General features: G+C 42.9%; 1 protein-coding gene across 1 annotated transcript; it reads left to right on the forward strand.

Annotated features, from left to right (window-relative positions):
• The first annotated feature begins 755 nt into the window (after positions 1-755).
• Positions 756-20,455, forward strand: cavin2a (caveolae associated protein 2a). Its single transcript, XM_080038615.1, has 2 exons — positions 756-1,444; positions 16,647-20,455. Exons 1-2 carry the CDS (start codon positions 884-886, stop codon positions 17,508-17,510), a joined length of 1,425 nt encoding a protein of 474 aa, XP_079894741.1. The 5' UTR covers positions 756-883; the 3' UTR covers positions 17,511-20,455.
• Positions 20,456-26,472: the final 6,017 nt, after the last annotated feature.

A 26,472-nucleotide genomic window follows, 5' to 3' on the forward strand; every position in this document is an offset into this window, starting at 1 on the left:
CACACACACACATCCGTGACCCAACATTACAATGTAGTGCAGTAGACAATTTGGTGGGCAACAATACAGGAAACGCCCCAGCGATAGGGCAGTAAACAAAAGTAGCCTTCACACATATTTTACAAATGCAGCCAGCCGTGCACAACGTGGAATGGTTGGCAGTGTCACATGAAAAAACACACATCAAGCAAGCATACAAGGAAGGACACACACACACACACACGTACAACTATAGCCTACTTGTGAAGTCACTCTTTGACATAATGCATTCCCTTAACCCTTACCATCAAAACTAAATGCCCAACCCTTAAAACTAAAACTAAGGCTTACCTGTGCCTAATTCTAACCTGAACCCAGCAGAAGTGAGAACTGGCCAATGTCCTCACTTTCCAAAAATGTCCTCACTCTTAAGGTCTAAACTCAAATTGGTTCTCACAAAAATAGTTGTACAAGTACACACACACACACACACACACACACACACACAAACACACACACACACACACACACACACACACACACACACACACACACACACACACACACAGCTCTACCTCTATTCTGTGGATAGGGCTAGGCCTGCACGGTGTCCATAGCAACCGCGCCCCTCCTTTTGGCTTGCAGGGGAGGTGTTTTGAAAGTTCACAGCGTGTTTGTGCGTGTGTCTGTGCATGCGTGCGCGCGCGTGTGTGTGTGTGTGGAAACAGACAGACAGAAAGGGGCGTGCATGCCGAATCAAGCCCAAGAAGTTAAACACCGTGGCATTTAGTCAGTTCTCAGCTGGAGCGAGTGACAGGAGGCAGCGACAGAGAGCTGGTAGTAGAGCTGCTACTAAACTTTTTCGTGTGTCATTGAAGTGGGACATTTTAACCACCTGTGAACCATGAATGAGGACGCGTCCCAGAAGGCCGTGGCAGGCAGCAGCAGCGTGTCGGCCAGCACCCACACACTCCCGCAGCAGCCCACAGAGAACACGGAGATGGTCTTGCCGAGTTTAACCCCTTCGTCCGCACCTGCCTCCCCGACCCAGACCTCCACGCTCACCCGGCTTGGCTTGAAGAGTGTCACCAGCCCGACCTCCCCGGCCGCTCCGGGCAGCCCCGCGGCCGGGGGCCAGGTGAGCGCCATCACCGTGGTGGCGCTGCTAGACAAGCTGGTCAACATGATCGAGTCTGTGCAGGACAACCAGCAGCGCATGGAGCAGCGGCAGGCCGACCTGGAGGGTGCAGTGCGGGTGGTGCAGGGCGACGTGACCCGCCTCTCCAAGACCCACCTGAACACCTCCAACAGCGTCAACAAGCTGCTGGAGCGCTCGCATAAAGTCAGCGTCCACCTGAAGGACGTGCGGGAGCGCATGGACAAGCAGGCGGTCCAGGTGAAGAAGCTGGAGGCCAACCACGGCCACCTGCTCAAGAGGAACCACTTCAAAGTGCTCATCTTCCAGGTAAGAGTAGGCCTAGTCTATGAGACACTCAACATAAAACAGAATGCAAAAATAAACATGGCATAATAGTGCATTTTAAATTGGTTCAACTGATTTAAAGGTGGCGTCAGCGATTCTGGATAATGCTTGTTGTCAAAATCAGTGAACAAATACCCACTATCTGCTTCCTGAAGTCTAGCCCTACTGTGTGCGCACTGAAAAAAAACACACAGCCTAGGCTCTAAATGAGCATGTTGCTATCTACGGATGGTCGCTTTGTTTACATAGGCCTACCAGTTTACAGAGCCTAGGCTGTGTAATACAACCAGATTTGTTTTTCAGCACACGCACATAATGGGCTTGTAGTGGATGGTGAAAAGATATACACTGATTCTGACAGAAACTCTATTTGACAAGAATAGCTGATTCTACCTTTAAGTGCTACTCCACCTATTGAAGTAGTTGTAGGCCTATAGCCTACGGTCATGTTACTCTGAAGGGGACAGTTTGAAAAAATAACCCCAGTGATGTCATAGTGATGTCATCAGGGTTATCTGGGCTTGACATAATATTTGTAGCCAATAGAATCCTGGCTTTCAAAAAAAACAAGTTGGCATAGGAGGCAACTCGATAGCGTTTAATAAAAGACGCTATCGAGTTGCATTGTGGGAAAGGTAGGATCCATTGTTGTCGTAACTTGACCCATACAAGAGTAATAAAACAGGATAGCACTGCTGCTTCTTCGGTGTTGATTCTTTTTTTTTTGTCAACATTCCCCCAACTTCACAAAATGAAATACTAGATGGTTGACTGTTGAGGCTATTCAATTATTTTTTTTATTGTATAATATATTTGCATCATGGACTGCCTGCGTGTGTTTGTACAAAGTCATATTTGCATTTGTATTTGACTACAGTGGTGGGTGTGTTTCTCGCGTTCCTGGTTGGCACGGCAGAGTGGTGCCGTAGGTGAAAAGCACTTTGTTAGGTTTTTCAACACTTAAAAACTCGCTGAACAGGACTCAGGTAACGTGTGGAGCTCAATGAGCCTACCACATGGTGAGCTGAGCTTCTACTGACTCTGCAAATATACACTAGTTCAACCATACCTTTACTAGATCATTACATAGATCACGCTGTATGAAAATGCAGTGAGAAGTTAAGATCTTAACAATGTGCACAAAAGGTGTGTGTGTGTGTGTGTGTGTGTGTGTGTGTGTGTGTGTGTGTGTGTGTGTGTGTGTGTGTGTGTGTGTGTGTGTGTGTGTGTGTGTGTGTGTGTGTGTGTGTGTGTGTGTGTGTGTGTGTGTGTGTGTGTGTGTGTGTGTGTGTGTGTGTGTGTGTGTGTGTGTGTGTGTGAAGAAGGGTGTGTCTGGGAATGGAGCTACAGAGGATAATAGAGGAGGGCTCAGACGCTGCCTTTGACGAGATCTGTTTACGCCCCACAGTCATAATTCAGACAGTCAGATTGAGGCTTTTGGATGGATTTACCTGTGAGGCAAAAAAAAAAACTCTATACTGGCATCTGCTAAGTGACAAGCGTCCTAATCATGTCCTGGGGAGGTGACACGTGGACATGCGTGTCCTTATGTGACCCGTCGTCTCTCACTTATCTCAACACATGAAAATAGTTGAAAGTGCTTCTGTGTGCTAACGACAGAACTAGACCGCACACATGGATCCTTGGTTGTGCTTGCTGACAAAAGCTTTAGAGTTTATTTATCATGCCTTTGCTATAGCAGGACGAAAGCAGTCCATCATCCCAGTGAAGTGTCGATTGCTTTCACTCAACCGTAGAATTAAATCCATAATCTAGGCCTGGCGTCCGGGTACGCTTTGTGCATTAAAACATGCATGGCGGTTTTTCATGCTTACGTGTGTGTGTGTGTTTGTGGGTGGGTGTGTGCGTCTGAGCTTGTGTGTACAAGTGTGTGCCCAGAGGGGGCGGAGGAGGGGAAGGGAGGGGAGGGGGGGGGTGGCATTGTTGACACAGGCATAGCCACTGAGAGCTCTTAACCGTCGCTGTTATCTGGTTTCCCTGGTACTGAGGCTCTGTTGTTCACATGCAACAGGTGCCAAGACCTCAGACCGGTACAAGGTGGCTCTGTGCGCCATGTGGGCGAGGCATGGCCGATCGATTTGATTGAACCTCCAAACAATTTAATTTTTTCTATATTGGCTGAAGAAGGGAGCGTCTGTTTGCTTAAGAGATAGTGAGAGTGGAGCCGGCCGTTTCCTCTTCAATGCATTCGTCCGATATGGATTTTCCATGTTGCAAATATCCACTTTGATTTTCTCCCCTGTGTGCATCATTTGAACGTCTATAGCCAGTGTTTTGACATTATCTTTGTTATGTTCATAGTGCAAGTAGCAGTGCATGACATTTTCATATGAATGAATGTCGGTCACATTCGAGCCATCTTCACCAGACGAGTTGACACAGTTGATAAAGCAAATCGGCTCAACAAAACACTCTGTACTCAGTATGGCCCAACTTACGCCTACAAAATCTTTCCGTTGTTGATTCTACTGCCAAGAAAAATACCTGAACGTACAACAGAAGGAATACAATACATACGTGATCACTAAAGGCCTATACCTCATGGAGATTCCTCATGGGGGCAACAGACGTTACGCACTATATCTTAAAGTGCAACAGTCAGATTTGGATTATTTTATGGTTTGTTTTGCGGGCTGATAGTAAAGTAAACTATCCCTGATGTATCATATGGGTTGTGTCGCTCATAGGATCTAAAAAGAAGGAAGTGCTCTGTTCTGGCTCCTTCTGATTTGAGTTTTTTTCCCTTTTTGATTTTAAATACAACTTAGGTGTGCAGTGCTGTATTTGTAGATAGGCGTGTTAGACCCAGGCCAGGCCAGGGCGTGTGTGCACAGCATGTGTGTGCGTGCAACCTGCCCATTGGCTGTTAATGCTGATGTGTTGGGTCAGGTGTATGCAGTTACCGAGCTGCTAAATGAGACTTGGCGTGCCTGAGGCGAGCGGGAAATTAAAGAAGTAAAGTGCAGGCAGCCCTTGTTCCTTGTCCTCCCGGAGCTTGTGTTGACTCTTTTTCAACCACTTCCAGCCTCACCTCACCTCTGTGGTTTATTCTCAACCTGTTACCGTGCATGATACCTTTTCAGTCAGCGATTCTGGAGAAAACTTTTTGTCTAAATCACTTTTTTTTCAAAATGAGTTCATTTCTCCTCACGATCCACTACCTGTCTGCAATGGTGTTTATACACAGCCTAGGCTTTGTAAACTGGTATGTAAACAAAGGGGGCCCACCGTAGCTAGCAACCTGCCCGTTTACAGAGCCTAGGCTGTGTATTAACACTGACATTTGTTGTCAGCACACAGACATACTAATAGTACAGACAGCGGATCGTGTACTACAGGTAGGAGATCGTGAGGAGATATTCACTGATTTTGACTGCGTTCTCCAGAATAGCTGACTTCACCTTTTAAATATCGAACCATTTTTATTGCTTATCAGGCCTTTAGTGTGTGTGTGAGTGTGTGTTTGGTCAAGCCACCTGCTGCTATTCCCTGAAAGCACATGCAGCACCTCATGCTACTCTTTGATAACGCACATTTGCCGCACACACGAGTGAGCCAAATTTCCTTTTTTCCAGTCCTGTAGCTATTGGCCGAGGGGCCCTCCTCCTCCACCACCCCCTCTCTCCCCCCTCTCCCTCCCCCCACCCCCTCTCCAGCTCCACTAAAATTGATCCAGAACACTCATCACCCTGTACGTGCCATCTGAGGTGGAAAACACACCGACAGGCTTTCTGGGTAAACGGCCCCGCTAGTGTTGCACGGAGTGTGGGGTCCAGACCAGGCTTCTGGGCTCTGACCACACCGTCGGTCAGAGATGACAGCGCAGTGTGCCGCTCCGTTGCTTTGCTGTGCATAACAAGGACTAATGAGGACTCAATTACTGCTGCTCGGGCCTTGTTTGTTTGTTTCTGTGCACCAGTGCTTTTTCCTGTCTCCACCAGGCCCTCCTCTCTGTCGGCATTTTCTCTCTCTCTCGCACACACACACACACACACACACACACACACACACACACACACACACACACACACACACACACACACACACACACACACACACACACACACACATACCGCAACAATTCCCAGGCATCTGAGATTCCAGAATGTACAGTTTCGGTAATTACTGTTTGGGGAAATGTATAACACGCTCTGGGCTGAGCTACAGAAATGGTCTTTTTCTCTATTTTAATTAATTTCATAAACTCGTCACCTGAGTGTTTAAATATCCGCAATCCCCCTCTGGGAGCTGAAGACTATACAGTGTCTGATTTGCATCACGGTGGCATGCCTCAGAAATTTGGGAATTTAATTTCCTTGCGACAGAAGTCATTTATTCCTAGAGTAGGTCTTAATCTCTCCATCTGTGTTTATTTCACAGTGGAATTTTCATCACAACAACAAAAACAAGGCCAGTCACAATGGCAAATTGAATTTTTGGAGCGCTGTGAGCATTTGATCTGTTCTCCCGCTTTGCAAACACAAGGACCTGATTCTGGGTTTCTGCTTCACATGAAATCGGTGAGAAGGGAGCTATAGCTGCATGCGTGGCTCTCGGGGTGGGGTGGGAAGAGGATGTTTGGCCAATGTCAGTGTGTGTGTTTTTTTTTTTTTTTTTTGGGATGCCTAATCTCGGAGTGACATTCAAAGAACGTTCATATCACACGGGCGAGGAAAAGAGAAACGTACTCCTCAGCCAAAGTAAACACAATGACTGAGGCAAGCTTTATTGTGATAGATGTGTCTTGAAAGCTCAATTCTTTGGTTTCTAAGTAATACTCCCTCAGTGATACATTAAAATGTTTGGTAACACTTTAATTTGATAGTCCACTGTTGACACTCAACAAGCCATAAGTAGATATGCAGTTGCATGTCAACAGTGAATGAGTTGATATTCAACAGAACTATCTCAACAGATAAGTAACATGTATTTTCAACTAACTGCCAGTTAACTATTAGTTGCACTATAAGTAGATGTTTAGAGAGTTCTGTTATCAACTAAACATCTACTAATAGTGCAACTTATAGTTAACTTAGTTAGTTGAATACATGTTACTTATCTGTTGAGACAGTTCTGTTGAATATCAACTCATTCACTGTTGACATGCAACTGCATATTTACTGATAGCTTGTTGAGTGTCAACAGTGGACTATCAAAATAAAGTGTTACCAAATGTATTTGTATTTAAACTTTCCAGATTGTGAAAAATGGTTTACTCTGTCAACACATTCTGACTCACCATTGATGGCAGATATAATGCTTAGAAAAAGGATTCAAGGTTTTTGAATGACTGGCTTCACTTCCATTATTGTCATTGTATTTGCTTTGCCACAAATCATCAGAGTGCTTTTGTATTGTCCTTGACACTTGTGCTTTCAGCAGTTGGACGTTTTTCCACATTATAATTCCAACTCTTAAGATGGAGGGCAAACTGGTAATTCTGTTCCACCAAGGCAGCAAGGTTAAATGATGCAAATCCCAACATGCTGGAGTTCAGCAAGGTTTAACAATAGTCTAATTAATAAGTCATGTTCGGCTGTGTTAGAGCCATTCGGGTCCATTCTTGTGTACCAGGGAGAAAAAAAAAACGTAAGGCTAGACCCAAAAGAGGCAACAGCGAGATCCAGCTTAGTGGTTCCAAATTTAACTTGGACAAAGAACTTAACTAGCCTCGTCCCAAACAATATAGGCCTAGGGGTAATTATACAACTGAGTGTCATTATCTAGTGCACGTATTGTGTGTGCTCAGTGAAGTCCTCCATTATAAAATCATCTCCACAGGTTGGAGCAGGCCGTAGTGCTGTAGGCCACAGCTTGAAATGTGTGTGTCCGACCAGGTGATATATTGCACCAGCTCATAGCCCAGAGCTAACTAGCCGTGACAACGCTACATGTTACCGAGCTTTATCCCATTTATATGCTTGCAGTATCAGGCTGCTTACTGTGACTTGTGCAGCTGCTGCCACTGTAGACGGAGACAAATAAACAGAAACCTAGAAACGTTAAATAAACAAAAAAAAATGAATCACAGCCTTGGCTTGGACACATTGCATTAAGACACTAAATGACTATACGGACTGCATAACAGTAATATTGTTTTTTGTCTCTTGTCTTGACCATATCTGACTGCCTTTTTAAAATACAACTTCTAATTTTCTAAATCCACCTTCATGAAATACTGAAAATGTGACATGTTGGGTGGATTTGTGTGAAGGCACCTTTAGACAGACAAACTACCTGACTGTATCATGCCATTTTAGACAGGTAGTTAGCAGCTATATAACTTGTAAAATGACGGATACCTGTCTGGTAGTTAATGATAAAACATCCCTGGGATAACATGAGTTTGTAATAGACTCATCATGGCAGACACACGTCATAGTAGGAAGTAGCCTACTGATAGGATTGATACAAATGTACTGAAAGTACATTAGGCCATTTAGCCTGGTATTTTGCATGGTGGCTCACTGAAAAGGCTCATTGTGACACTTGAAATGAAACACACGTGTCGTCGTCTGGCTATGACATGTCAACATGTCTCAATGTACAGATGTTGTAAGAGCACATTTTACATATTCAGAAATGTCACAATTTGAGATTTGAAGCATCTCTACAAGCTGTTGGATATAAGACTTAAATGAGAGAAACTTGTCTCACTGATAATAATCTTAAAGTGGACAATGATGTTTGTTTACAGCATGACTCTCCCTTTGTCATCATTCTCATTTCCCTCCGGGGTTCATTCCTCAGATAATCCTCCTGGGTTTTCAGACGACGCAGAGAAAAAGGCATGAGAACAGTGAAAGAGAGATAAATATAGTGAGAAGAAACCACAAGCAGAAGGGAAAGGACAACCTGGCAATTGTGCTCTGTTTGTTTTAACCAATGATAGCAACGTAAGAGTGGGCTTTTTAAAACGATAATCTTAGGTTTGCATGGTTGAAAAAAAGACATGCTTGTGGATTGGAAGTGCTTGCTGTACTCTCTGATGTCACATTCAGGTTTGACGAGTTTTCAGTCTGTGAAACGGTTTCATTCTGCAGTTGTCAACTTGCCTTTGCAAGTTCGCAATTGTAGATCTCGAAAAATCTCGATTTAACAGCTTTAGCAGAAATGGTAGGAGTGTTCAAAGCCTGACCGAATTTTGTACAAAGTGATAAGGACAATGAAACAATGCTTGGTGTACAAGGCTATATAACAGGTGGAAGCTCTTGAGACAGTTCCCGGCTTGTTAAGCACATTGTTTAGCATACATTTCATTACGCCACAGATATTAATAAGGTACTGACGTTAATCTCTTTTGAACACTTGCACTCACCTGCCCCTTTTTTACTCCCACTTTCCTTTTTATCTTTTGAGCCTTCGTTTTGTCTTTCACACACCATGACCTGTTGGGTGCAAGTGATGTTGAAAATCAAAGGATAGTCATGCAAATGGTTAAAGAAACAGTGCTGGGAGTTTTGGTCCAGTTATGCAATCAGACAAAAAGGAAACCAGCTATATCCCCCTTTAACTCCACCTATTACATCCCTTATTCGTATCTGTCATGAGACTTCAGGACTCCATACATACTGTACATATCTGCTCCTTCTTGACTTAAGACCCAGTGTCCATCCAATCAAATCGCCAAGGCCAAAACATCCATGGCAGGAAATGGGGAAACAATAGCAATGGTTGGTTCTCAGTGTTCCTATTTTCTCTGCTCTTGAATAAAACATGAAAATACAACAAAGATATCATGATGACTTCCCGGCCTTTTCTGCGGACACCCATAACCTTTGACCTCCGTACGGGGGTAAACATTGTGACAATTGGTGGTGGCCTTATCACAAAATGTCTTGTGGTATCTCCCATCTGTGCACAGCCCTTATCAAACAATGCTCCTGATAGGCACAGTTTGGGATTGTGCTGGAGCAATGTGTAAAGGGGTGTGGGAGGTGTGTGGGGGGGCTGGTAGATTTGAAGAAAAGAGCTAGAGAAGATTAACAGACACGTGGAGTAAAAAAAAAACTGGAGCAACAAGAACTGTAAATATACAGGAATGTTTTTGTGGTGACACTTCCTGAAGACATTTTACCTCATGTGTCATACAGTACGGGGGGGGGGGGGGGGGGATGGTGTGAGACGGGAAAGGTAATTGGTCAATTGGATGTGATCTGGTTGCCGTAGAGGAGGTTGCAGCAACTGACAAAGAGTGCAATGGTCCAGTGAACCTTTGGTGTTGCCAGGCCAGGCCATGTAGGAAATGAATTATGTACATCACAGAATATGTCATCCAAAGTGTGCAAACCGCTATCTCCTAAATTATGGGTCGGGTCATCACTTATCTCATCATGAATAATAACCGTGGTGTCCCTGGGTCACTATGATCTGCTTTGGACCAGCTCGTCAGCATGACATCGTGCCTCAATTGCTTATTGTGTTGTGTGTGTGTGATTACGCAAGCTTCGGAAGCCAGTAAACATGCCCTGTTTTTCTTTTGGTGAGGCAGATATGGGAGGGGTGTGGATGGGAAAGAATGCCCGAACTTGTTATGCAAAGCTTCATGGGCTAGTATGCCATGGGCGGCAGGATTCAACATTGGAGTGAAATTGCTAACAGGACACTTGTAATACCTACCTACAATTTGAGCATGATTGCTATGGTGCTACGGTGTTGGGCCATGTTTCTAAATGTGTGTATGTACATTCATTAGGGCTAGGCAGTGTATCCACTCCAATACACTACAGTATAACAGACTGAATTTTTAAACATGTTACTCAGTCCCATGACATATAGCAGAATTCCATTTCCTTTCCTCCTTCCTTCCTCTGTCCACAGATGTCTCTCTTTGTGCCTGTTGGGTTGGGTTGGGTTGGGGGTGGTGTGATGTTACACAAGCTGGGTGGTGGGAGTGAACTGTGAAACAACCCACTGAGCTGTAGTGGGAAGGATGTAATCAAAGCATATGCAGATGAAGGCAAATTTGCCTCCATCTGAAATCACTGGAGTTTCGGTTTGACACTGTCATGACACTGTTCACTGATGGGATGAAGCTGTGTTAAAGGGTGCAGGGATGAAAGTATAGGGGACAGTGTTTGTTTGGAGATACTTAATGAAGGTAGGTTGTATTACCGATCAAGAGAACCAGCAGATTGTGGGAATAAAGGGAGGATGAAAATAAATGAATATATGTAATAGAGGGTTTATTCAGAACCAGAGAGTTGGCGTCTGAACTGTTTGAAATGAACACAAGAAAAAATGAAAAGCTTCTGTACCGGAACACTCTTAAAGTATTAGTATGTCTGCAATTCTATTTCTCCCTCCATTTTAAACAAAGCCCCACTGTCTTTCTCATTATGTCAAACAATACTGTGACTGCAGGGGTTTGACAACAGAACATGAGCACACATGCATTTCTATGAGTGTGCTGGTGGTGATGGTTCAACCTCTTATCGGTGCAGTCCCCCGGAGGCACCTGACTCACTGTGACAACACACCTGCTCTAACCTCACATGTTAGGATTAAGAAACCCTCCCGTCATTGTCTGTAGAGACACAGGAAAACACACCTGTTGAAGTTGCTAACACACAATTTAGAAATAATCATTTGAGTTTTAGTTTTACATGCATGAAGAGTGGAATATAGCCATTGTCATCAACATACACAAGATTAGGAGACTACAGTTATGCCATATGACCCGGGATGGTTTGATCTTAAGCACCGGTGTGCATTGAGCTAAATTCCAACATCAGGATTCCAACATGGTCATATTGACAGTGTCCGCATGCTGTTTAACCGGCATAATGTTTAGCAAGTTTCGCGTTTTAGTTTGCTAATAAGCACTCATGTCACAAGTATGTAGTTTTGCATTTTTAATGTGTACCTTCTGGTGGGCCTGTAGAAGTCAGGGGATCACACCTAAACAAAGGTGAGAGAACAAAAGAAAAGAAACAGTATAGGGTGTTGTACATATGTTATCAACAGAGGCACACACTCATGTAGTAACGTGAGCCCGTCAGAGCCCTTTCAACCCATGGCGACTCCGTCCTGCCCCGCCCTGATCTCTCTCTCTCTCTCTCTGTTTGAATAGAGCATGAGGCTCCAGAAAAACTGACTTAACATGAGCTCTCTGCCTAAGTAACACCTGGCACGCCTGGGCAATTAGATGGCAATTCTACCATGCAACTGTTAAATGGGATATTATACTCTATAACGTAAGCGTACGAAATATATTTTGAAGTGTGTGCGCCCTTTAACCTACAGTAAACTTGCTGTCACACTGAATTAACTTAGTTTGCTCTAAATTCATTCAAATTTTGTTTCATCTTGCTCTTTTAAATACTTTCTTTAAACAATGGCCAATGTCCTACATGACCGCATACAAAGACACTCGAAAACACACACACACACACACACACACACACACACACACACACACACACACACACATTCTCAGCAGCTAATGGGTAGCTACTTGCCTAAAGGGGGACATTAATTAAAAGGGTTCCCAAGAGGAAAGTGTCAGAATGTGAGGTCCACACACGCACAACCACACACTACTGACCTGGGTCAAACGGTGTTTAGGAAGAAGTTGTTTGTTGGAGCTTGCTTTTTCAGGATAGTTTGGGGTTAAAAGGGGGACACACTCATTTCAAACTATTAACTATTTGGGCAGCAAAACACTTAAAGAGCATTTTCACCAGAAGAAAACAACAAATACAACTGTAGATAAAGAGCCAGATAACGTCAAGGCTGTGGGAAAAAAAGACTTAATGTGATGCTGTCCAGTTTGGAGAATAAACTTGAGGTCATGTACACTGGAGACTCTTACTATTGTTAGCTAGTGTGTGTGTGTGATCAGTAATAAACACTCTTAAATTCAAATGGACAAGTGAAGCATTGATTACATTTATCGCGTATCGATCAGTAAGCACTTTTAAACTGTGTTACTGCAGAAAGTCTGGTAAAGTATCAGGAAAGCTCTGTTGTTGGAGAGTGTTTGAGTTTCAGTGGTTGATACACAGTTACACACACATAGCCCCACACACACACACACACACACATCATGATATCAAACATGTTTGAGCCGAATCAGAAAGTCTATGGCATGCCCAGACTGGAGCTGAGGTGTCTAGATTGAATCTGCAGAAACCCTTCCACCACCAAACAATCAGGGAACATTTGTGTTTATTATCAGGGAATGCTCCATTGATGGTCAGGAGAGGCCATATTGAGTTTGAGTTGTGACCGGTCAGTTTGGGGTGGTTGCTAAACCATTGAGCTATCTCACACTCTTTGCTGATTACAACCGTTTATATACCCTATATCTGGCTTGAAATGTACACAGCAAATGGAGATAAGCATTAAGTCTGGAGTGATATCATCTGTCTATAAGCAGACTGGCTGGTGTTATTCCTTGAGATTTAACGTGCAGAGTTCAAGAGCTGTTACCCACATAGTTCCTGACTTTTCTGATTTGATTCTGCATGAACATGTTCAGACATTGTGTGGGTGTGGCGCTGCATCAGACCAACAGCACATTGGAACATCCAGTCGCTACTCATTCAGATATGACAGGAGAAAGAACAAAACCGAAAGGGAGTAATAACAGTTGACCCAAACCAGAGGTGTTACCATTTGTATTCTCTGATTTCAAGTTACCTTCGGTGCATCACAACTCCCAGCTCTTTTGAGATGATGACAAACCGCTATTGGTTTTTTGGTGCTAAAAAACAACAAAGAAAAGCAATTCCTTGATGTCTTGCAGGTTATTCGCCGACCACAAAGAACATTGAGTAATTATTGATCATTTAGGACTGATCAGAAGAAAACAAGCGTATGTAATGTATCAACCCTGGACAATCCATCCTACTGTATAGTGCTAGATATTCTAAACTTCTGAAATATTTGTGTTATTTTCAACTCCTTCAGCCTGAGAATGTGGGCCTGTTCTTAAGCCCAATGTTGTGGCCATTTCAGAAAAGGCTGACAGATTTCTTAGAAACAATTGGGAGATACCACACATGCTTGGCACACACCTGAACTGTGAATCACGCCTGCATGTCTGAGATCAAGGCAAAGGATATAAGGTTTCTGCATGGTGGTAAAAACAGGAGGAAGTCTGCATAGCTTTATGACTCAAGAGCTGTCCATACACTGTGACATTGTTTAGTTTTCCAAACGGAGTTATGTGAGTGGTTGTGGATCAGACATAATACTGAGGCCATGTTTAAATACGACAACAGTCTCGGTGAAAACGGAAACGTTTTTCCTTTTTATGTTTTCAAAAACTTCTGTGTTCAGACTTTATTGTTTTGAAAACATTCATCATGCACGAGGTTTCGGAAAAATGTGTCAAAATCGCTGTAATACGCATGCCACCCAGTAGTTGGCGCTGAAACTTGTAGCCTAGTGGATAGCTCTTCCAGTGCAATTTGGCGCATGTAAACAATCCGTGAACCGTAACCGAAAATTAATGCCATTAACATTCATGAAGCTTTTGGTGTGAGCGCAGTGTTGAAAGTATTGCAAATTAGAAGCTCTCCGTCCTCTTTTTTCACCACGTAGATCTCGTGAAAACAGAAGACATTCTGCCAATGACTGGAGCGGTGCGGGAATGTGAACATGGACCTATTACAAGAGGTTGTGTCTTGTGTTTTGGCGAAAATGTGAGCACAGCACTGTTTATTGTGTGGTGTTTTTCCTCGTCATTAAATTAATCAGTTGGTTACACTGTGTCCCACTGCTACGATGTCACGTAGCTGCCGCAGCCAGCGCTGTTCGCTCACTGTCTCTATCAGTTGCACCGAGCCGTCTCTGTGCGTTTACACTCACAACAACACGGGGGAATAAATAAAGAAGCGGCTTGTTTGACCATGCAAAAACGAGAGACCGCTGGTTTGACCACAGTTGTTCCATGGCCCGATAGTTTGACACACATTCTGGCGGCGGCTATCGCAGTCCAGCCTAAACCTCGCCCTACCAGTAAGGGTAGGGTCGGCGGTGGAAACACCACCGAGAATCTTAAAAGTGAGTTGTCCCGCTCTGAGCCACTCCGACCCGACCCGCTCTACTCGGTGGAAATGAGGCATTAGTCGCTAAAAAAGCCGGCAGAGCACACATTTTTCAACAGCCAAAGTGGCAGGTGGTCTCAATAACTTACTACTCGCTTCGACTAAATTTATAGGCTATTTGAGCCCTGCACGAAACTCTCCGCTGATCACAGTAATGGTGCAGCGGAGACACCTTGCATGTTGTCTACTAACTCCTAAATAGCGTGTGGCTATTTTGGACAGCTAATGTAACAGGCCTACGCATGTGCAGAGTGGAGCCGCGATGTCATCGTTATCACAGGGAACGACATTGCTATTCACATGGTGACGCTGGAGTTGCGTTTAGGAAAGATTCCACTCTGAAACCTGGTTTCAAAAGTTTACGTCTTCAAGACTGCAAACACTTATCATGTAACCGTAAAACTGCTTTTGCGTTTGTGTTGTTACCATTACTGTGTAAAGTGCCCCTGAGTGCTGACTTTACACAATTAGGGACATTCCGAAATTGACGCAAAGGTTCAAATGGTTATTTTGGGAACAAACTAATTTTGTGACATTCTTGGGATTGGTTAAATCTTGGGTAATTGTACTGTAGTATTTGACACTAAATTGATGGTATTGGTTGCTATTGATTGGACATTTTAATCACTGCGGGAGTAGTTCACAGGGTCTTATGCTGTTAAAATACAACATTATATCCTAATTGACACATATACTTTATCATCTGATCACATTGTCTGATTTAACAGAAACACCTGTGTGTCAAGATTAGCTTGAGTGGGCTTAAATTGACAGTGACAGATTACAGGTACAATACGACTGTCCTTTTCAGCAAAAACACACTACTGGCTGAGTGAAAAATGGAAACTAGACAAGAAGCTTCTGGAGCATCTGGTTGGCCCAGTCCTTAAGTATGTGTTTATGACAACCCAGGAAAGATGCATTGCACACTCCTTCAACAACCTATGGCATTCTATGACTTTAAGCACTCTTATATTGTCTTAAGAGCTGCCTTGCATTCTTTGAAATGCATGCATACTTGAACACAAACTCATGCTTACAAGCATGGTGCACAGGAACCACTATTGTTTAAAAAGTATGTAATTCCAACATGAACTGAGGCTGACTGGGGCCTACGCTTAATATCGTCTACTATCCTGGCCTTATCAGAAAATGACTTCATCGAATATGTTCGGCACTGTGGGGTTGTGGAGGCCTTCAATCAGTTTTTTTGTGGGCAAGTGAATGTATCCTTGTTCGGTGCCCATACATAGACATATCCTGTAAGTCAACACAAGTATCCAATGGTGATACTTAAAGCTGATGTCACTGGAAGGGTTTCTGTATTGGCATTTCAAATGTGCAGTGGAGTTTGTCAACCACTCAAGCTGCACCTTTACTCTCCACTCAGCCGTGGGTGTGAAAGGACCTGGGCAATGGTGGGTGGGAACTTTAGCGCCTAAATCCCCAGTGGAGAGAAAAATTGTATGTGTATGTACCCGCATGTGTGTCATTGCATGATCCTTCACAGATGGACAGGCAGCGAGGAAGAAAAGATTGAAGCTGATACTTCCAATAATGAACTTACTGCTCTCCATCTCACTCTGTTTATAGACATCTACAGTATGTGCTGCTGGAGGGTGGGTTAAAGGCAGAGAGGAATATAAAAAAAGAGAAAATTGAGAATTCACTGCAAGTGTGTGACTACTGCAGAGAAACAGATGGAATTCCTCAGATGTCCCGAGGAAAAGACTGGGGAGGCATGCATAGACTGGTTTCCTCAGTCCTCATCAGGCAGGCCAATCCAACATGTGTAATGTTTAGAGTCTATTCAACCATGATTTAAAAAATGCCAAACCTCAGCAAGAGGTACACATTAACATGTTCATAAGGGATATATGATGGAATTACACTTGATATATCTTGACTTTGATCATCAAGGTTAAGTCATTGAAACTTGTAAAGTTGCTTAAAGTCTACCTCTGACTGACCATAAACAACTTCAAATAAAATATCACAAAGGTCATTCCTAGTCAAACTAAAGCCTGGTTCAAGCAATCAGGCTTATTCATAATTATTACAAATGGCCGCAATCTTAACACACCTTTTTCTGCTTTTTTTCCCAATAGGAAGACAATGAGATCCCCGCCAGCGTGTTGGTCAAGGACTCCCTCAGGACCCCACAACCAAGCCAGTATGATGCAGAATCCACCCGGCCTGCTCCGTCTGCGACAGGCTCTATCGATGGCAGCCATGCCCCAGAAGAGGGTCTTCACAACATTAGCCTGTCCTCCAATGAAGATGATTTTATGGCAGCCCACGCAGATATGTTGGTGGAGTGTGAGGAAGACATGGGCTTGGGCACTTCCCTCCCGTATGAGAGAAGGGCTGACAAGTTCAAGCGCACCAGCCTCAAGAAGGTCGACAGCCTCAAGAAAGCCTTTTCGCGCCAGAGCATTGAGAAGAAGATGACCCAGATCGGCACCAAGATTGTGCCACCGGAGAAGCGCGAGAAACTCAGGAAGAGCCTCACACCTAACCATCCCAAGAGCCCGACAGCCAAGAGCTCCTCCTTCAAGGTGTCCCCCATGACCTTCAACGTCAAGAAAATGAGAGACGGTGAGGTGTCCACAGAAAATATGGCCTCACCTGGGGAAGAAGCCCACGTTGAGATTCCTCCTCTGGAAAGCTTGGATAGAGAAAATCCCTTGGCAGAGTTGCATACCCAGGAAAGCGTTGTGGAGGTAGAGATGCTCAGTCCCTCAACCCCAGAGAGCATGAAGGCAGAGCTGGCAATCAATGGAGAGCTACCGAGCGTCGTGTGTGAGATAAATGGCGATCATACTGCTGGGCTGGCAGTTCCAGAGAATGACGACGATGTTGGCGTGGACGAAGACGAAGAGGATGAGGAAGAAGAAAAAGAGAAAAGCAAAAGCCCCGCTGATGCAGCAGCAGATATCAAGATTCCCACAGCTGTAGAGCAAGCGTCTTAATATGTTTTGATTGTACCGAGCATCAGTTCTAGTTTCCCCATTCCTAATTGTCTTCCTAAATTCTCTTCATGTATGAACATCCAGCAGGCGCAAGTTATCCCTTCACTGTTCTTGTCATAAAAATCCTTGCAATAGTAACTTGTTTGGCTTCCCAAGGTAGTCCATCCTTGCACCAGTCATGAAACACTACCTTTGTTTATCACCAGCATAGTCAAAAAACCTTGACAGCGCCCACTTAAGCATGGTTAACAACTCGACCTCACAATGTATCAGAATCCAGTGTGAGTGCTTCCTGAATCCAATAGCAGGGATTCCCAAAGAAAGCAACATTGCAGCAATGCACCATAACTCACTCCCATCACCCGGTGCCCACCTCCTCAATAGCAGCACATCTCCAGGGCGCTGGGCCAACTATCTCCCTCATGCTGTGTTGGTCTGCCTCTGGAGTGCCTTTCCCCTCTGACAAATAGCCTCTTTGTGTTTTTTTTGTGAAAAATAGTAAATCTTTAGTAACATTGGTACTGCCCACAGCTTGTTGAGGCAGTGTGTTACCAGGTTATGTGGAATGGGGAGTTAATGGGTTTTCAGTGAGAAGGTCCTGGGGTGTTTTGTAGTGAACTAGAGATTGTTTACTGAATTCTTTGGACCTGTGCTGAAATAGCCCAGATATTTACCACCAGGTGGCTCTGTCTTGTCTCCTGTCCCTCACCTGCTCTTGTGAAGTTGTTTGTTACTTCTATCGTGAGATCCGATGTGTTATTTACGACTTTATTATTGATGACCTATCTAGAAAACCACAAGTTGCATGTGGTCCATCAAAGTATTTGACTAATTTGTGATTGCCAATTGAGTAGGTAACTCTACACCTCCAGGTGCTGAGATTTAGCATTGTTATACTGTCATTTGAATTAATCTAAATGTTATTGTGAATCACACTTATCAATGCTCCATAAGTAAAAGATGAAATAATTCTCGATTACCCATTTCAATTGTGCTCAATCGCAATGATGCAAATGAAGGACATCATTGCAAGTTAGAAGCTGCTCTAGATGGTAAGGCATTAGTAACACAAATAACCCTATAGGTTTTAAAACTGACATACTAAATATTCCTCTTACTGCCCTTTGTCTTGTCTGCCAGGTAGCTGTTTATTGTATGTACAGGTTTTTCTTTCTATGTAAGGCACACTACTCTAGGTATTAACAGCTTATGCACAATAAATTTGTAACTTTATTGCAACTGCCTTGAGTGTGTGTATTGTATGTAGTGAATGCGTCTGTGAAATATTTTTGAGTTTCTAGATGATTATTGGGTGTTTGTAAGTCATCTTTTTCTTTCAGGCATCCATACATTGCATCATGACATGCTTAAGACATAAACACTATCTTGTACATTTGCCAGGCACCATCACTAACTCAACTCCTCCTATATACAACATGCACACACATACCGCTACAGCGCCTTTACCTTGCACAAGCTGGTATGAGTAGTTTCACTCCTCCTGAGGGTATGGATTCCTATGTATTTGTAGATAAGAGTGATAGTAAAACATGCCTGAAGTTTCTTCTTTTTCTTCTTCTGATGAATTCCTTGCAGCTATAATTTTATGGCGCATATTTATTATACCAATTAGATTAAGAACTGAGAGTTGGGAGGAGGTGCCAGAAAGACACGGAAGTCATGCCTGAAAGTTTCTATGCCCTTCCTCTTGCTGCACGCTGGTGCTTCACCAGCCTTAGTTGCAGATGTCTTATGCCATGACTCCCTAAAAATAATTTAGCAAGTGATACCAGGTGCCAAGGAACCAGAAACTAGAGAGGTCACACAAGTGGATAAAGAAGGCAGAGGACAGCATTCCTAGCTTTGACGGATGACTCCTGCTCAACCCATTTTTCATGCTCTTGGCCTCCTTGTTGAGACATTGCTAAGATATGAAGAAGCTCTATGGAGCCACAGGTGTTCTTCCCCAGTGGAGGCTCCTGGGCACGAGCTTGTAGTGGAAGGGGGACTAATGTGGGTGTTAGGAAGTGGGAGAAAAAGACTTCAGTTGTTGGAAAGGATGATAAAAGTGGCCTTGGGTTTAGGCTTATGCAGAGCTCATGCAAAACATTTTAAAAGTGTGAGTGTCTGAAATGCCTTACACTATGAATGCATGCTGAGGGGTATACTGTACCTGCCAACATCTGGCATTGCAGAATTCCATTGCCCATACCCCGCTACATGATTTATACTTATTTTAGATAAGCTGGAGCAATGAGTTCTTAACCTTTTTTAGTCAAAATATGGTGCCCCATATAATATAAATATAGTTTGCCTACTATGCAAACTAGACAAAAAGTAAAACACTTTAAGTGTTAGATGCCTTAAAAAAAGCACATACCAGTTTGCTCACTGTAAGGAGAAAATAGATAATTAAATTAAGGTGATTTTAGACCTTAAACCTATTACCTGTGTTTTTAAATGTGATTTCTATTTCTTTGTATAAATCATCTTACTGAAAAGGGATTGAACACTAGACTTATTGTGTACATTCTGTGTAATGTAGAGGTCAACATGTGACTCGCTTTGAGGTATTCCTTGCTTATTCATGCGACTGTGTTACTTTGGTGTTATCCCTGTCTGCTATGTTAAAAATGCTAGATTTCTGTGAGTAAAATCCTGTTTCTATTGGTCTTGAAATCAGATTGTTTAATCTAGATTATGTGTAAGAACAGTTTTTGATAAAACAGCACCTGACATCTACAGCTTTGTCAGGTAGCAATAATGCATTTTAACAACCTACTTCTTACTTTATGGCCCGTTGATTTGGTTAACCACTTAAACCAAAGAAGTTACCTTCGCAGAAATATCGTCATAGACACTTGTTCCAAACATCTTGTAAACATGCAGGCATTTCCTTTCAAAACGTAGTATTGTATACATCAATAAAGGTTTTTTTAACATTTGCACGTTGTTTGTGGTCTTTATTTGCAGTCCCTGAGCTAAATGTCCCCCTTTTCACATACAAAAGCAGTTTCAAATGGTGTGTGTGTCACTCGTGTCATGGGATTGCAATCCCATAATTGAGCTATAGTTCCCAAGGAAACACGCAGTTCAACTTGCCGTCGCTTAGGCCATTTCAAGTGAAGGGCTCAACCCTTATTTACATAGGTTAGCACATTTTGCCGTTTTAAGAGTAGCCAATCCCTATAAAATGAAGATAAGACAGGTGTTTGGGTCAGAGCCTCACTAAAGGCTTACTTCCCCCAAAGTAGGCCACTAGATATTTTTTTTTTACCTGAACCTGCATCCAAACAGCAACTGCCAAGGTTTTGAGATTTCTGCTACCATCCCATTAATAATTGTATTTAAAAAATGTTTACAGCAACCTGACTTTGAATAGTTGTATAAATAATCCTTAACACAAAATAATGAAAAAAACCTTTGACAACATGCTATGTGGATTACTTAACAATACAAAAGGAGTAGCCTATTTTAGTTAAATTTACTCTAGCATGTAAAGAAATGTAATTTGACTATTGTATGTATTAGGCTATATTAATAAAAGAAATCCTATATTGGGTTCACTGTTATTTTACATCACACTGGGAAAAAAATGTGGATAATGGGAGTTTCATCGTGATATTTCTAAGTTAAAAAATGTAAAAGCTTGGCTCCGATGTAGCCTACAATTTCCAGCCCCTGTAGCCTTTTGTAGTGTCTTACAGCACTGCCATCTAATGGCAAAAGCAGTGGGAGGAAGAGCGGAAAGGAAGATGGTTTTACAGAATCCAAAGGCAAGTGGGAGAAATGAGTTGCGGAGGGAAGAACAGGGGCCTGTTTCAGGTAGCTGGTTTTGAGGCAACCCGGAGTTTGTTCGCTCTGAGTTGGTGGAAACTCTGGGTTTTCCGTTTCAGGTAGCAGGTTCAATGCAACCGAGAGTCAGTTACTGCGGCAACATACGCCGTGGGTCTAACCTGCTGGATAGGTGGTTAGACCTACCCATAGACGTCGATTACGGGGGTATGGGGGGTACATGTACCCCCCACTTTTCGTCAAGACTAATTTTGTCCCCCCCACTTTTTAAGCCGGACATGGAGTGCGTCCAGCCGTATTAAAACACAGCGTGTGTCTCTCTCTCTCTCTCTCTCTCTCTCTCTCTCTCTCTCTCTCTCTCTCTCTCTCTCTCTCTCTCTCTCTCTCTCTCTCTCTCTCTGTGCGCGCGCTGAACTATCGGCTCATGGTGTGAGCCTCTCGCCTCTCTTTTTCGCCTTCTCTCTGTTTAAACCTAAACAGATAAGCGTAGAAGCGGCACTAGTAGGCTTGGACCGTAAACTTTTTTTAAATAGCACAACAGCAGTGGATAGCCTACCAACGACAAAACAGTGAACATGCTCCGAAGTCTCCGCTAGTTTGCACACCAGAGAAGACTGATGCATTTCAATCAGCAGCAGAGAGACAACGGCGAGTGGCTTTAAGCAGGGTAGCCAAGTCTCACTCTTTGGCCGTGAGACACACGCAAATCAACCCGTTCACACTCTCACACGCCACACCTCAAATTTCTCACGCGGAGAAATTAATCCCCAAAATAACATTTGTTTTGCGGACTTTTATTTTCAAATTCTTATTTTGAAAAGCTAACAGACATGAGTGCCGTGACTTCCTCTTTCTGAACGCGCATTAACGTTATGTTTGATGTGCACTGTGCATTAGAAGCGGGACAGGCGAGCCCCCTAGCTGAGGGGTATACTACGAAGCGAGATTAAGGGCTGAGCGAGGTCTGTCGAGTCTAAAGCCAGAGTTTTCAGTATCACGAAAGGTGGCTCTCTTTTTACCTGGCTAGATTACCGTGGTAACAGAGGCTGCACGGCTAACCTGCTCAGAGCAGTTTTTGTTTCAGAGTTTGAGCTTAAATTCGGCTCTTAGAGCGCTGCCCTTTAAGGAAACTACACATTTTGAAATCCCGCGGACCTGACTATATTGTCTGAGCAATATATTCTCACTGAGGAAACTCGTTAAATAAGTAAATGTATTGATCAGTAAGTTAATGAACGAAACGAAGCCGTAACATAAGGCTTACAGCAGAGTGAACTGTAACATTGCGCTGGGGCTTTTTGCCACATGCATAGTTATTGATGCAGAAAATGTTAAATGGCCTAGACCTAGGCTACTGTATGCAGCGCTACTCTATGCTCTCACCTCAAATGGTTTTACCTGGCGATCTACACACTGGCTCTTAATAAAGCGTTCTATAAAATCACAGTTTGCAACATTATTTCACTGTGGGCTTCTTTCTTTTCATCAGTAGCGATTACAGTTGGGACGTGACAGGTGACAGCTGTCACAGTTCGGACATCGCTGCAGACTCGCAGTTTAAGCTTCTCACAGTAGATTCATATTTGTCCGAAAAATCCAGACTACAGGTTTTTTAATGTAGGCCTATTGGTATTTGTAAGATTCAAATAAAAGGCTAATAGTCTAAATCAAATTGTATTCATTATGATGTGGCCCAAAACTAAAGTGATTTTCCATAGGCTATTCATTTGGGGACAGTGTCAGACTTAAATTACATTCTTAAGTGTGGGACTATAGGCGTAGTGCTATAAATATAGCAAAGTAGCCTATATATATATATTAGGCTAAATGGTATAGTGTTTAAATCCGAGTTCAACGTTTCATTGTTTTATAATGTCACGTTACGCACTGCGAGAACGATCGGCAAGATAAATAAATCATTTCCATGCTGGCAGCATTCCACTCTCCTTAGCCTATTTGCAGTAAGAGTTTTTTTCGGCTCTCTGATTTCTGCTGTAATAATTCAGACTGACAAACTCTTCCTCTTGAATGAAGTTGGCGACACACTTTTGTTTTACTCAGCTGCGCACAATCAGTCCGTTTGTGTAAAGTTAGCGGCACAAGATCAGTCCATTTTGTGCGGATGCAGAGTCAAATGACGGGTCAAACGCCCCCTTTCATGGGGACGCGCACAGAGCCTGAAGCCGAAACCCTCGTTCAACATAAGAGGTTGATAACTTCCTTCGTGATACCGGTTAGCTCTGAGCGAGGGTGTGTTATGTTGAACCAGATCAAAAAAAGAGAGCCGGGCTCTGTTGAGTTTGTTTCGTAGTATACCCCTCTGCACCTTCTCTTCTGAGGTGTGTGTTGATAGCCTGTCAAGATACCGCTGATAAGAATTGTCTCCCCGCCGGCCGGTGAGCGCGCGTCCATCAAACATATTAACCCTTCCCAAGCTCCTTTTGTTTACGTCATGTTTGGTTGGGCAGCTAGTGGCTCATATGTCCGCTGCTTTTTGAAAATGCTTTTTTCATCAAATGTGTCAGACATCAGTGTTTTGTATTGTATTCATTAGTGAGCGGGTATGCCGTCTTTCAGAACCGTTCATTACCTGCACTAAAGAGAAAAAAAGATGTTTCCTCATTGTCCCCCCCACTTTTGAAAATGCACTCCAGAATGCCTGTTTGTCCCCCCCACTTGTTTAGCCAAATCGACGTCCATGGACCTACCCTGAGTTTGTTTTCACTTTACGCTGCAGCTCCGACTGAAGAAGGAGTGTCACTGTCACACGCGTCCCTGTACAGTTTGAAGCAAAATCACTCCACAGAAATCTCCATCGGGATGTTTTTATCATTTCCTGATGATTTTACGTTTGACCGATCATTTAGCCTATCTGATCAGTAGCCTTGTTCTCAGCCCTCGGTCCGTTCATAAAGGCGGCCACCTTACACATCGTGACATGCTCTACATTCAGATTAATAAACATATTTGTATTGTATGGTTTTTAACGTCTGTGCCACTGAACAGATTTATGTCAGGTGGATTCATGTAACGCTGCGGCTGCACGCGATTGTTACTGTTCACTTGTGCGATCCTAAAGTCACAGACGAGCCCTTTTATATTCATATTATAGCCTAATATGAATATAAAAATTATAAATAATGATATAATAATTTAAACTGTGATCACTTGAGGAAAATGGATCTGATAATAAATCAATCAGGCTCTTCAATGGAAACTGTCACCTTATGTGTCAGACGTTAATGTCTTTCACTCCCCATTTAAAAGAAGCGACAGTCTGTTTACTGCACAGTGGGCTATTAGGCTACAGCTTCCCAAATACAGCGAATATAAAACACTGTCAGAAATGCTGTGCCGCGCCAGCTTTATTACTTTACTGCTGATATGCGTAACTTTTTAAAATAGACTATGGCTTCTCATACGGAAGCGAAATGATTGCTCTGTTTTTTTCTGAATTGCCGAGGAGATTAGATCAGAGTTATGTGACAATATACCCGTTAATTCTTCTCCATAGGCTACCATAAACTCATTCGTTAATATTTCTAACTCCAGTGGGAGGAGCGGAGAAGTTTTTTTTTCTTTTTTTGAGAAGTGGAGAAGTGGGAGGATCACGCATTGTTTCTTCTGTTTCCATGGTGAATCATGTTATCAGCGATCCATTGACGATGGCTTTTATGCACACGCTCCACCCAGAGTGAACACGCTCAGAGTTGATTAACCCAACGCTGATCCACTGTTCTGTAACCGAAAACCCAGAGTTGCTTATCAACCCTGCGCTCTGAGTTAACCAACTCAGAGCGTATGATTAAACCCAGAGTATGTAAAACCAGCTACCTGAAACAGGCCCCAGAAGAGAGGAGTCGGTCCTATCACGACGGTTTGGGCACACTGGTCTGAACAGTAGGGGAGACTGGGTATGAAAGTAACACTTTTTTCCAGAGCACTTAAACTACCATTTCTTTTAAAGCTACAGTTCTGAATTTTTTAGGCAAAGTACCCATATTTGTCTACTACAAGTGGCAACCATTTAAATTTCCTCAACTATATCACGGAATGTGTGAGATTAAGACAAATAAAATGTTACCATTGTTACAATTTACCCCACTACCGGGGTAGATTGTAACACCTACTGGGGTAGGATGTAACAGATATACAAAATGCAAAAAAACAATGGGACTTCATTTGATAGGCCCATTTATTGATAAGCATAAACAACAGGGTAGGTTTGAAAATAGATTCACCAAAAATATTCTTAAATTATTATTAATATTAGAGAATTAGATATTAATGACGATAGTGACATGCATCGTGTGTGTGTGTGTGTGTGTTTGGAGTGAGTGAGTGAGTGTGTGTGTGTGTGTGTGTGTGAGTGAGTGAGTGAGTGTATGTGTGTGTGAGTGAGTGTGTGTCTCCTCACGCTAGTAAATTAATTGTCTCTATGTGCATTGATTCCAATGGATAACAGTGCCGGGGTAAGTTGTAACACATGTGTTACAACCTCCCCCGCCACTGTTTTCCATGTTTAGCTAGCTATATTAGCATGGTGCTTTGACGTTAGCAAGAGATAGATACACCATTCTTTACTACAGAAACCATAGTTTGACCTGATACAACCCATACAACTGTATCTACAACGGTGAAAGTACTAGAAGAAAAAGTTAAAAAAAAAAAAAGTTAGTTTTTTACCTAAAAATTGTTTTTTCTCCCGTAGCTCCGGGAAAAATGGCTCAAACGACTGGAAAATTTTCATGTGTGATCGTAGAGGAGTTCTGAGGAGACTGACACCGTCACATGGCTAATTTTTGATCCCTGATTGGTCGAACTGGCGGTGTTACAACTCTACCCGTGTTACTTTCATACCCAGTCTCCCCTACACTGTTTTTAATAGGAAAACACGAGACAGGCAGATGTGAGTGTGGGCAAGAAGAGACAGTAGAACATGTAGTAATGCAGTGTGTGAGGTATGAGGAAGACAGAAGGCAGATGAGGGAAAAATTCAGAAAAGAAAAAGTAAGTTTTGATTTAATAGATATTTTACAAAAGAAGTCCAAAAAATGTAATAAAGTTCTATTTCATTTTCTTAGGGTTACCAATTTGTTTTTGAAAATATAGCTTCTTTTTTGAAGTAGTAGCCTATTATTATTTTTTATTTTATTTTATTTTTATT

The sequence above is a fragment of the Ammodytes marinus genome (genome assembly GCF_949987685.1).
Source record: "Ammodytes marinus genome assembly, chromosome: 12".
NCBI lineage: Eukaryota > Metazoa > Chordata > Actinopteri > Uranoscopiformes > Ammodytidae > Ammodytes > Ammodytes marinus.